Source organism: Lipophrys pholis (assembly GCF_963383615.2).
Source record: "Lipophrys pholis genome assembly, chromosome: 8".
NCBI lineage: Eukaryota > Metazoa > Chordata > Actinopteri > Blenniiformes > Blenniidae > Lipophrys > Lipophrys pholis.
The window spans coordinates 26,226,767-26,239,271 of NC_137630.1; the positions used below are offsets into that span (position 1 = coordinate 26,226,767).

The 12,505-nt window shown below is 41.2% G+C and overlaps 2 protein-coding genes across 6 annotated transcripts; both read right to left on the reverse strand.

Moving 5' to 3' along the window:
* Nucleotides 1-1,341: 1,341 nt before the first annotated feature.
* Nucleotides 1,342-8,280, reverse strand: znf740b (zinc finger protein 740b). Of its 4 annotated transcripts, XM_080468541.1 has the most exons (7): nt 8,181-8,269; nt 5,727-5,878; nt 5,357-5,590; nt 4,978-5,106; nt 4,746-4,881; nt 4,461-4,579; nt 1,342-3,295 (listed from the first exon to the last, which is right to left on the reverse strand). In XM_080468541.1, the coding sequence occupies exons 2-7, from the start codon at nt 5,769-5,771 to the stop codon at nt 3,146-3,148; spliced, it is 813 nt and encodes a 270-aa protein (XP_080324667.1). In that variant the 5' UTR covers nt 5,772-5,878; nt 8,181-8,269; the 3' UTR covers nt 1,342-3,145. The 4 variants fall into 4 exon arrangements, with proteins under 4 accessions (XP_080324667.1, XP_080324669.1, XP_080324666.1 ...); XM_080468543.1 differs by lacking the exon at nt 5,727-5,878 and having other exon boundaries at nt 8,181-8,280; XM_080468540.1 differs by lacking the exon at nt 4,461-4,579 and having other exon boundaries at nt 1,348-3,295.
* A 508-nt stretch (nt 8,281-8,788) lies between these two features.
* Nucleotides 8,789-10,883, reverse strand: LOC308112964 (uncharacterized protein). 2 transcript variants are annotated; one of them, XM_080468814.1, is made up of 4 exons: nt 10,755-10,883; nt 9,620-9,797; nt 9,447-9,527; nt 8,789-9,363 (listed from the first exon to the last, which is right to left on the reverse strand). In XM_080468814.1, exons 1-4 carry the CDS (start codon nt 10,770-10,772, stop codon nt 9,083-9,085), a joined length of 558 nt encoding a protein of 185 aa, XP_080324940.1. In that variant the 5' UTR covers nt 10,773-10,883; the 3' UTR covers nt 8,789-9,082. The 2 variants fall into 2 exon arrangements, with proteins under 2 accessions (XP_080324940.1, XP_080324939.1); XM_080468813.1 differs by lacking the exon at nt 10,755-10,883 and having other exon boundaries at nt 9,620-10,209.
* Nucleotides 10,884-12,505: the final 1,622 nt, after the last annotated feature.

Below are 12,505 nucleotides of genomic sequence, written 5' to 3' on the forward strand. Positions count from 1 at the left end.
AGGGCTATTTTTTTTTTTTTGGGTTGGTTTTCTTTTTGCGGCTCTCTGACAGCAGAGGCGAGCATGTGGAGAGCTGGCGATCAGTCTTGAGGAGAGCTCTCCTCCCTGATGGAGTGAGGCGGGCTGAGGACAAGGCAGCACTCCCACACTTTACCTCTGGACCGACTCCATGATCGGTCTGTCTCGCTGAGATGATTTCGAACCCCGATGATTTCAGCACTTTGTGCATGAAGATGGAGTGTTATCTCCCCCCTCTCTGATCTCCTCCCCATCTACCTCACTTAAGAAGGTCCATTGTTAAGTGCCGGGGGCCTGTGGGTGCTGTAAATCAGACTGCAGCAGGAGGGGATGTCTCCCATGGGGGAAAGCGCACACTCCCAGCAGCCTTCGGGCTGATCTCATCCTGCCTATCCTAATGCCGTAATTAAAGAACTAGTCAATAGCGAAAAAGAAAGGTGCTAAAGGCTATGATCTGCACTTCCTAACGCACGGCCAATGTGGCAATACCCACGCAGGCAGAGTTATGGGACAATGCAGTTGGAGAATTTCTTTTCTCCTCTCGGAAAAATGTGGGGCATCAACCATTCACACCCAGACTGTTATATCCATTGAACATTTCTCCACATAAACATTTGGAACAAATGGCCCCCGTGATTGAGTGTTGTACATTTACATTCCCCTACTGTCTGTTTCTGGTTAGTTTTGAACAAAGAATGTTGAAATGTTAACGCTCTAACCTTAGGTAGAGGTGAAATTACACGTAAAGACAGATTTCATGAGGTTTAAGACATCAGATGGATTCTTGTGGGGGAAATTCCAAAAAAAGAGCAGACTGTCCTAATGCAATGTTTGGCAGTTTGAGCCAAAGTCCGTCTATAGTGTGTGATTGTGCATGTCTAAAGGAGCATTATTAACAACCTGAAACACTTTTAGACAGCTAGAGTGCAAAAACAAACAATACTTTATGTATTAATGGTATTTAATTAAAAAAAAAAAATAACTTTTTCATGCCAATCGTCTGTTGGTATTCCCACGCAGATGATTTTGACCCTTCAGTGATGGGGTTAAAACATTTAGTATTGTGTCTTTTTTGCTTCCACTTTTACCTCACAATGAAATAAAAGTGGCTCATGTGGTCGTGGCTGCCACCTGCTGACGGAACTGGTGCATCGCTGATTTCTCACAACTGTGACTGTATCATGTTGCAGAGTTTCCAGCGGAAGATGTAAATCTGAGTGAATAACACTCTGGCTTTCTGCAGGACGAATGTGAAAGAATAAAAGGTTAGTACTTGTGAACCCACTGAAGAAACCCGGTTGTAGATCACACGAGCAACATACTGCGATGAGAAAGAAACACCTTTTTATTGTGATTTGAGGCCCTAATACTCCACTAGGTACAGTGTGACGGACTGAGTCAAAACTCACTTCACTCCTGACAAATGAATATTGGGACTCACATAAAGAATTAAAAAAAGAAAAAAGAAAATGAAGAGAGAAAATAAAATACAAGATCCTCCAAAGAATACATGCAAATAAAGGTTTTGAAAACTAAACATGGCTGCTACTCTAAAAGGACATGAGTGGAAGCTTCCTCCTAAAAACACGATGAACAATGACCCTCTGCGGCTTTTCCACATGTCGTAACAAAATAACCAGACTAATGTATATAGCTTTGAAAAAAAAACAACCCAAACTTTGATTCACTTGAGGAGTTTAGGTCCCATACATACTAAATTTCTACCCCTAATACAATTTAAATATATATTAACTCCATAAAACAGCAGACAGTCAGCGATGGGCCCCAAACTCCTTTTCACATATTTCTAAAAGTCTGACAGCAGCTGGACTACCTGCCTACGATTAAACATTTTAGTCTAAGGAAGAGTTAAAACGCGCGCGTTCTACGACTGAACCGACGTCCAGTGTTTACGGAGAGCTTGGACCTAACGTGCTGCTGTTGGGCGCCACCAATCTAAGAAGTTCAAAGTTCCCCTGTTTACTAAACCAGACGGTAAATCATCTTCACTGAAGACGCAGTGAAATGTCACATTCACTCACTACAGGAACAGTGTGAGGAACCCGTCGTCGTCATCGTCGTCCTCCTCCTCCTCCCGTCCTCAACTTAAAGGGGTTATAAAAAAATAAATGAAGGGATAAACTGAGATATTGTAAAAATTGAATGTCGGTCAGGAGCATCAGAGAAGCTTGTGTCGTCTCCTTTGAGATTTCTCACACGATTCTACAAACTAATCCCAGTTCAAAGCACATATTATAGATGTGTGGTTTATATATCCCAGTTTAAGAGCTTTAAAAACACTCCTATAAAGCCCGTCGCATTTCAGTATCAACGGTTTTAAGCATCGCATCCAAAACGTTTGGCAAAATTGTGAATATAAGTCCAGGACACGACAAAAGATTTCAGGAGCAACGGGTTAACTTCTAGTGTTTTCTACTTCTTCATCTGGATGAAACGTGGGTTACACATTATTTTTGATGTATTTAAGACTTGTGTGTCGGGGTTATAAAGGACATTTTTTTTCCGCACACAACTAGTGTGATATTTTACTCTGCGATAAGCGCCGATAATATGCAGATCGGTGTTCTTTTAAAGTACCAAAAAACTGGTTTTATAGGCGGCTACTTACATGGTCGGGGCTACACACACACACACACACACACACACGCACACACCTGTTCTGTTGTTGGTACACAAGTAAAACTTCAAGAGCATTAAACAAAAGGGAAACAGTAAAATCCTGTGTGTGTGTGTGTCCTTCAGAGACTTCTGAATAAGTACAAACAGGCAAAGCTGCCGGTTGACTGCAGATCAGAAGGTGGATGATACATTGAGCATCCAGATTAGAGAAAGAAGGAAAAAAAAGAAAAAAAGTAGTTAAACTGTTCAGTGACAGCAAAAATACCTCCAACTGTTCAGGTAAAAAGGAGTATTGCCATAATACCATGAACTGTAGTCCAAGATTTCTAAGTGGTCCATCTCTTTTTCGCCTGCGTCATTAATGTAACAGTACGTAAAAAAAAGTACAAAAATCCACTATGGAGCTTTAGGAAGGAGCCGCTGTGTTGGGCTGAGTTGATCTCAGTCTCGGCTCCATCGTGTCGCATCACGGAGCTCCAGCCGACGCTCAGACAGTCAGACGGTTGTTGGAAGGCTGCAGCGGGCTCCAGGAGGCTGTGTGGCCAGATGCATTCTGGGAGTACTGGCTCTCGTCTTTGCTCATCCCGACTGTGCACAGCCGTCGGTGCCTCAGCAGCCGGTCTGTCCGCGAGAAGTTCTGAAGCGAGGCAGAGAAGACGTGCGCTTCAGTGAAGCTACCGGGACAAACCTGTTCCCACAATCCAGGCGGAAGCGCCGAACTCAAACCACCGAGGACACAAGCTCATGTTTCCCTCAACTCCAAGTCAGGAATGTTTTTATAGGTTCTTGGTTGGATGACTGAGGCTCTGAACTTAAGTTTGATGGAACTGAATTTTTTCCATTAAATGCACCAGTGTTGAGCTCCACAGACAGCAGGAAGCACTGACTGAGGTGTGCTACCTAGACACTAGTTTTAATTCATTTTAACAGTACTTTCTATTATATTCAGTTATAAAAGTGTGCATTTTAATTGAAATCTTCACGATTTTAATCTTTTTTTTTAATTAGGATTACTCCTTAAACTCTGAACCTCCTCCCTGCTTTCTCCTTGTCTTCAACCATCGACGCTAAACTGCAGAGGCTGTAAGGGACATCGAGCTGCCGCACCGAACGCTCATCACGTAACCTTAAAAGGTCCCATATCATACAGTTTTTCCAACTATTTTAAATAGATGTCAGAGGTCCAACAATATGGTACTCAAAATGTATTGCTTCAAATCCAGCCTTGGATGCTGAATTTCAGCTCGTCTAAAAGTCCCTCTAGTGAGCTCTACAGAGAACAGGCTGCTTATGGCTTCTGTGCCTGTCCAATGAGCTGTGTCTGTCCCGACTCCACGGGAGGGGGAGAATGTGCGGCTTTCGCTCGTGGTACCATGCACTAATGTTTGCAGTGAATTTATCACTATTGCTCATAGAAACACAGTTTTTCCCCACGATACCAGTTTGAACTAGAATCTGACCCAGAAGAAGCAGAAGCTCCTGGAGACGTTCAGACTATGCAGCAGGATGTTTCAGACTGGTTATCCAGTATATCTGTAATCTTTCTAAGTTTTCAATCCACCTGTGGGAGGGTCAAAGCGAGTAACCACTGTAAGATTTTTACATTAAATAAAAATTTGAATGGCCGAGACTATAGTTGTGGTGGGTGTGGCAATAGTGTTGCATGTTGAGTCGAATCAGTATTAAGTTTGAAATCATGCCACTGTAGTGTTTTAGACGGCAAATTTAAGTCGGAGTTGCATCAAAAGATGTGAGCAGAATTATTGCAGTCTGAACTCAACAACGTAAACTGTCTTACTGACCTGATGGCAGCGGTCACACTGGTAGGGCTTCTCTCCACTGTGGACCCTCTTGTGTCTGTCCAGGTGGTAACGCTGAATGAACCGCATGTCACACGCATCGCAAGCAAATGGCTTCTCCCCTAAACCCAGACAGAAAACCCCACATCAGCCTTTGTACCGACTTCTTTCTCGTGTTGTACTCATGAATCGCCTAATGAGGTCGATGTAAACACCAAAATCTTCTGTAGAGCGACACAATGAGGGTGAATAGTACAGGGCGAAGAGCGAAGAAACGCCCGCTCTCACCTGTGTGTGTGAGAATGTGTCTCTTGAGGTGGTAGCTGCTCCGGAAGGCTCCATAGCAGTGATCGCAGATGAAGTTCTTCTGGACTTTCAGGGAGGAGTCGTCGTCGTCGTCCATGTTGATGTGAGGCAGTAAATGCTGCAAACATCGACCCAATATGATGGAAATGAGCACGCGGGCAACAACACGCTTCTTTTTTTTATCATCATCTTAAATCTTTGTGAACATGGTTACCTCCACCTCCTCTTTAATTTTGTGGGATGATTTTTTGTGTTTCTTTTTGGGTTGCATATTCTGGTTGGCCTGCACGTCCTTTCCATCCATCACCCTCGATGAGTGATAATCCCCGTCTTTCCGGATTAGCTTTTGGGAGAAGGAGAAGCTAAGCATGAGTTGGGAAAATTTCACTGACTCAAACAGGACGATCTCTGGCACAGGGTCATCCGCTGAATTTCAAACTGTTTAACATTTATAAACAGCTTGAAAACACAAAATGTATCTCACACACCATTATAGTGTCAACTCTTACAACCTACCTGTACAATTGAATGACCGTAGTGAGTAACCCTTTTTTTATTTTTTTTGTCTCCATGTTAAATTCTATTTCTCTCACCAGTGGTGGGCAGGTCCCTGCCGATGGATGTCCCATGTGGCTGTGTTGGCCCTGTCCGTGGTGAACCTGTGGCCCGTGGTGGTTGTGGCTGTGCTGCGGGTGTGTGTGGTGGCTCTCAGGACTGCCTCTGTGGCCCTGACCCAGCGCGGACATCATCTTCTTCTGGCCCGGGATGTTGTTGGCCTGCATCAGGGCCATGCTGGACAGCACCGCCTCGCAGCCCAGCAACCCCGCCTGGCAAACACAGACAACATGTCAGGGACCACAGGGCTTCTCACAGGGACCGGGACAAGGGGGGGGGGGGGGGGGGTCTGGGGCAGACAGATGAAACCATGAGGGTGATTCTGGAGATGAAAAGACTTCCACTGACCCACTTCATATGATCTCGAACAGAATTGTTGGAATGGTGTGTCATCGTCGTGGTTTGAATGCGTGTGTGTTTGAGGGGAACAGAGGGGGCTTCACTCGAGATGAGGGGTAACAGAAGAGACCACGCCCACCCAAATCATCGGGGGCCAAAGCCTGAAAGTAGAACCATACGGATATATGACCATGCACTCTGGTCCGTCAACGAAACACGCGGATAATCAGGCAGGATAACCCCAATGGTTTGGTGCACGGAAACACAACTATCAGACATAAAATATAAAGTGTGATGGGAAACCCTAGGAAACCCCCCCCCCCAAAAAAACCAAAAAACATTTGTGCGGGTGTGATACATGAGAAAACAAAACAAGCCTGGCACTACATTACATGGTCAAACTGAATTGTGATCAAATTTGGTGCAAATTGTGTACATTAATGACACACTGTATAAATAAAGTTCGTACTTTCCATTTTCTACCTTGACCGCAGCTCAGGGGACAATTTTATTTTATTCAGGGTATTTCCAGTAACATCTGCTCAGAGATAAATTGCAGAATGGGAACACGACAAAACATTTAACTCTGAAAATGAATTCTCCCCTGAACCTGTTAATGATATCAAGTCATTAACTGTGTCTCCCGTTATCTCATCAGGAGGAATCAATAAATATAAATACAAAATTCAATGTCCAGAGAATTAAAAATGACTTAACTGAAAGACTAAAATAGATATACAATGAAATAGTAAAAGGCCGTAAAAAGGTAATCAACCTATAAGAAAGCAACTCAAATCAAACCGATTGAAAGGTAGAGTAAAATATATATGCAAGTATTTCTACAACACACACATATATAAGTGTTAGCCTTTATCAAATCATAGTAAAATTATAAGGAGCCAGGGCTATGAAAAAGTCAAAATTAGTGAAATAAAACTTAACACAGCTAAAATAGAAGTGAAATGTTTCTAAAAGACGACAGACACTCTAACTTGAGAGAAATTTAGGATAAAATCAGAAGATTAAAATTTGCTCAATGCTACATCTTCAGTTGGAAACAACTACTTTGTGTAAACAATCATTTCTTACCGCTGAACTCATTTATTTGTCTCAGCAAACATCTGTTGCATTCATAGGAAACATCCTACAGGTGTGCGCGGGTCTCAGGTAAACTCTTTTCATCCACTTTTCTGAAAGAATGTTTTCTCCTCAAATCACGTCATCGCAAACAAAAATGAATGAAATGATAACGAAGCTGAAGTATCAAGGGGAAAATGTAACTTGTCGACATGGTGATCATGAATATGAACACATTAGTGTCTGTGAAGAACATATCCTGAGGAAAATAATGCACTAATGTGCACACAAATGTCTCATTATAGCTTCAATAACATTGATAATAATTATTAATGTTACTGTGAAAATGGTAAAAATAAATGTTACAAGCAAGTTCTTCTTTAGTTATCCTGTTGTTACACTATATTTTCTCCTGATGTGTGCACAGTAGAGATAGAGAGATCAGTGCAAAGGAGCATGCACTGATGCAATGTCAACATATTTAACTGTTCCTCACAGGATTGCACACGACTACTTTGGTTAAACGTTGGTTTGACTCTCTGGGGCTGAGGTGGGTGCACAGTGCTGCAGGTTTTCAATGTTCCCCTGCTCCAACACAGCTGGATTTAAAGAATGTATCACGATGAAGCTCTGCAGAAAGCCCGATTACGAAACAATACTTCAGGGAAAAGCCTGCAGGAGTGCAGCCCTTCAGGAGCATCATGAACAGGACGCTCAAAAGCAAAATTATGCTTATTTTCAAAGTTGCACGCATCAATCTGATGCACAGGAAGCAAGAGACACTTTGTCCATGCCATTATTGTGAGAACTTATTACAGATTTCTTCATGAAACTGCGTAGAACTGTCTGATTAATGAAGAAAACGCATCATTACAACGATGCAACACAGAAGCTAAATTCTTATTATTATTTCAGCACGAGGAGTAACAAGTGTGGGCTTCAAATTCACCACACAGGAGGAACATGTGAGTCTCTTCAATGAGCAGATAAGAGTTGAACGTTGTGTTTGCTCAAAAGTTGTTTGACCTTCCACTAACACACATGATGTATCACTGGGCTAAATAACGTGTGCTAAACACATTTAATATGCACAGAAAAGCTTCCGGTGACGTATTTTTGTGCGCAAGTGTGAAAGATCGGAGCCCGCGGAGAGAGAAGGCCGTGATCAGTCCCCAGGAGTGGGGCTGGTTTTAGGACCACTCTGCCCTCCTCCTCCCCCCATCACACACACAATAACAGCCCGGCGGCAGGCAGGGCGTGCGGGCTGAGCCCGACCCCACAATAACACCTCTCCCTCCGCCTGCAGCTCCCACACGCCGCCCGCTACCGCGGCCTCGCGCGCTCACTGAGCTGTGCGCGAAGCGGGCTGCACACCCGGCCTCTTACCTTTCGGATTTCAGAGGGCTGCTGCTTTCTATTTCTTGTCGCACTTCCAATTTTCTCTCAGTTTACAAACACTGACAGGAAACGGCACCGGAAGTGCTCCCCGGGGACGGCGCTGATTGGCCCTGCGTGAGAACACGTGACCAAGGAGGACTGACACATGGAGGAAGCCATGTTGGTGAGGTCGTGACGGACCTCAAGTCAAGCCGCTGCACGCATAGAAATGTTTTTATTCTTGGAGACAAGCTTTTTTTTTTTTTAAATAAAGCTTTCCAAACATTACAACTTATTTGTTGTTGTTGTAATAGCTACAGGACAACCCATCTTTTGTGGGGTAAAACAAACCAAAGATGCTGCCCCTAATAGGCCTGTATAACCATGTACTAAAAAAGAAACAACTTTGCTTGAAATGTATATATCACCTGTGGAACATTTATTCTCTCATGAATATGTACCCCCAAAATGAATCTATTGGGTTTTATTTGGTCGTGTGTGATGTTTCATGAGTAAAATAATTTGAATATTATTGAAATATTCCTGTAGATTTACAATCTTAAGCATCAGATAGACTTGTAATTTATGCAGTAATGTTGAACAAAACAGCAAATAAGTCATAAAAAAGAAAACACAATTTTAATGCCTTTTCGGAATGTCCTCATGTATTTACAATAAAATGAAATAAGCTTCATGTGAATTCAGTTTTTTTTAAATCAAGGGAGGATAAAACTTGCACCACAGATACGAACAGCAGAAAGTAAAAGAAAATGTTAAAGACATTCATAATCTCTTATTTTTAAACACCATTTAAAATTTTAAATGTCTGTGGTTCAGCGCTATTTATCGCAACATGAAGTTGTGATTTAAATATTCCACTTCTGTCATCTCACAGTGAAGACAGAAAAGCCTCAGTCAGACTCCAAGAGGAAATCAATGCTTTCAGGAGGCAGTGCCCAGTCGTCCTGACTGAGGAGGGAGTGCAGGTGAGCTGCGGTGGCATTTTCCCTCTGACAGGTACACCAGTGACGCAACATGGCAAACACTCGCTCTGTGTGAGACGAGTGGTCCTCTTCAATCTGCTCCAGCTTCACCGACGGGATTTCCAGGCCCATTCTGCCTATTTCCCTCCAGGACCGGCCGACTGCGCGAGCCACAGACATCAGCTGCTTCTCCGTCACTAAGCCTGGACCTGTGTCAAGAGACACAGAAAGAGGAAGTGGGTGAAGGTTGGGTAGTTTAAGGGGAAGGAAACTTTCACTACTAGTGACTCACCATTACTGCGCTTGTTTTTAGCTGGAATTAAGTCTTGTGTTTCAGGTGTTTGTTTTCGCTTTGTCATTGTTTCTTTATTCCCTGGCAAATACAAAACAAAAAGAAGAAAGCATTTTCAACACATAAACAAATAGTGGTCACAAATGATACTACTGAGAAGAATGATGCGCTACCTGTGGACAGTGTGTCGACTTGCAGATCCTTCACAAAAGAAAGCATTGGGAAAGTTTCCTGCATTGGCTGCTCCTTCAAAAGTTTCAAAAGGCCCCGTGCTGCTTCGGGGCCTCTCTGGAGGACATGATCCAAAAGATCTGTCATCTTCTGAGTGGGAACGCGGCAGGATTTCACCTGCTGGTAGCCGTGAGGAGACAGCAGACAGAGAGAGTCTGCATGCTGCAGGACGAAGTCAGCATCCGCACTCAGGACTTCAATGAGCTTTGCCTTCTGGCTTCTGAGCAGCTGGATTTCTGCTGCAGGTTCCTCACTCATCTTGGAAATGTCAATTTGATGCCCAAAAAAATATAAAAAATCTACAAGATGGTTAAAGCAACCAAAGATTACTTCTAATTGTGTTTTTAATGAATGTGAAACACCTTTCTACCTTGTACACATTAATATTGATTCTTTTTTGTGTACAGCAATGGTGTGAAGAATTTCCCTTTAGGATTAATTCAATATATTCTATTCTATTCTACCATTAAGACACATTTCCTGCATGTGGAAATTTACTTTCTAAATGTCTAATTCTGAAAAGCAGGGAACTTTAAATCTATTTCTATACTACAGATTCCATCCAGGTCATAGTATTTTATTCCTTCTGGTTTATCGTGATTATATTTGAGATTCTGTTTTATACTTTCTTTTACTATTGTTATCAGCTTGTTTGATAGTTGTTACGGCTTTATTTTTTTAAACTAAATGTCCAATTGAGATACAATCATTATAATAAGAATAAGTATATTTAAAAAATATATATTTTTGCTGCTCTGGGATGCTGAATCAGCTTATATGTTACTGTATATTTGAGTTACAGCACACACACCTTGTAAATTCAGGAGTTGGAATATGATTGCACCAATTATTTCAACAAAATGTACTTTTAAATAGCATACGGACACATATGTCCCCAAATCTATAACAGTTTACTTGTAAGAAACAAAGTTTATGTATTTTTGAACGAACACATCCGTGTTTCCGGGTTCGTGCACCTTGTTTACATCCACGTGCAGAAGTGAAACAAAGCGCCCATTAACAGTCAAGACAACATAAAGCACCACGCTAATAACCCGTTCCTTATCCTCTCATTACCTCATGTAACAGCGACATACAGCTCAAATACACAGATATACTTTATCCATGTAAAAAAAAAAAAAAAAAAAAAGGCATTCAAGACATTTCCTCCTTCTTTCTCCCGCTGCTTTTTTTCTTCTTTGTGTCCTTTGTGACGGAATCCGGCGACAGAAAACATCTGCCCCTGTTGCACTCACTGGTCTCTGCTGCCATCAAGTGGACGGAGGCCAAAACTAAAAGGAGGCTGATTTTGACGCTTCTGTGCCATCTGCCGGAGTCTCTCCGACACGGCACCCATCTAAAAGTACTATTTTGTTTTTATTTCTTAGGTTTATTTTCTGCACAATAACAATAAATAAATAAATAAATAAATAAATAAATAAATAAATAAATAAATAAATAAATAAATAAATAAATAAATAAATAAATAAATAAATAAATAACGAACTAACTAAATAAATAAATAAATAAATAAATTGTGAGTGGGGTTTATGTGAAACTTCAACCTGATAGGTTAAACATGTTCATGCTATTATTTTCAGCAGGCTGGATTTTTGAAACGGTGTGTTTACAGATCAGTAAAAAAAAAAGAAAGAAAAAAAAAAAAAAGAAATCAGCTGCAGCTCATCCAGAGTCCTAACCTAACCCAACCAGAGATGGTGGAGCACGTTACTCCTGAGCTCCAATCTCTGCACTGGCTGGCTGTCTGTGTGTCAAATGATTCACTCAAATATCTTTCTTCTGCTCTATAAAGGTTTGAGTGGTCTTCGGCCTAAATATTTGTTGGATTTACCAGTAGAATATGAAACATCCAGAGCCTTGAGGTCTTCAGAAAGAGGATAACGAAATGTTCCTAAAGTCAGAGGAAACACTTTTGTAGCAGCTTTTACTTTTAATGTCTCTCACCTGTGGAACAAACTTCCTGCTGACCAACTCACTTCTTTTAAATCAGCCCTTAAAACACTATCAGGCTCAGGCTTTCTATTAGAAAATACACTTTACATATTTTATTGTCTTTATCTTAATAACCACCAAAATAAATAGTGGCTTTTATAGTGGCTGGCAATAAAATCTTTAGAATTTCTGATTCTGATAAAGCTTTTACTTTATATAGTCTCATTTGTATGCCTTTCTTAATCACATTGTTTTTAACGTATTCCCTTCATTTCCTTGTAAATCCCTGTGAATTGCTTTGTGTCTGATTGGTATTTATTGAGAACTCAAATGAACTCAATTCAAAAAACAGAAAATAATAACTGAGCAACACATAAGATGAACAATACAAGTGATAGCAAAACTATTAGTGGATGTATTTCTAACAACAGAAATAGCAATTATTTGAATTATATTTGAAAGTAGAAAGTTTGAGTGTGTAAAATTAAATGGAAACAATGCACACTTAAAAAAAATTGCCATAACTTTGTGGAGTGAACATATTTCTTCCTGATAAGAACATCCTCAATTTGAAGATTTTACATGAGTTTGCATGTTCTCTCCGATTTTCTCCAAAAAGTTTCAAAATTCTAATCACCGACTCCAGGTTTGGGTGTAATTGTTTAATTGCGGGGTGATTTCTCCATGCTACCCTCAGCTTCCGTTCCAAATGACCCAAAGTCAGATAAAGCGGTGTGGATCCATCTGTGATAAGAAACTTCTGATTGATGAGCAAAGTTTGGACGTATTTATCATTCAACTTATAATGTATAAGGTAATAAATCAATGTATATCTAACATTAGAAGATTTCCTTTTGTTAGAGCACAAAAACATG

Bases quoted from the DNA above. Each gene is read 5' to 3' on its own strand.
- LOC308112964 (XM_080468813.1), bottom strand. From the start codon at position 9,935: ATGAGTGAGGAACCTGCAGCAGAAATCCAGCTGCTCAGAAGCCAGAAG. The intron at 9,528-9,619 runs GTAGCGCATCAT...TGTATTTGCCAG, and splicing joins AGTCGACACACTGTCCACAG to GGAATAAAGAAACAATGACA. The intron at 9,364-9,446 runs GTGAGTCACTAG...CTCTTGACACAG, and splicing joins TAAAAACAAGCGCAGTAATG to GTCCAGGCTTAGTGACGGAG.
- znf740b (XM_080468540.1), bottom strand. From the start codon at position 5,771: ATGACACACCATTCCAACAATTCTGTTCGAGATCATATGAAGTGG. The intron at 5,107-5,356 runs GTGAGAGAAATA...TTCTCCCAAAAG, and splicing joins CAGGGACCTGCCCACCACTG to CTAATCCGGAAAGACGGGGA. The intron at 4,882-4,977 runs GTAACCATGTTC...CGATGTTTGCAG, and splicing joins AAATTAAAGAGGAGGTGGAG to CATTTACTGCCTCACATCAA.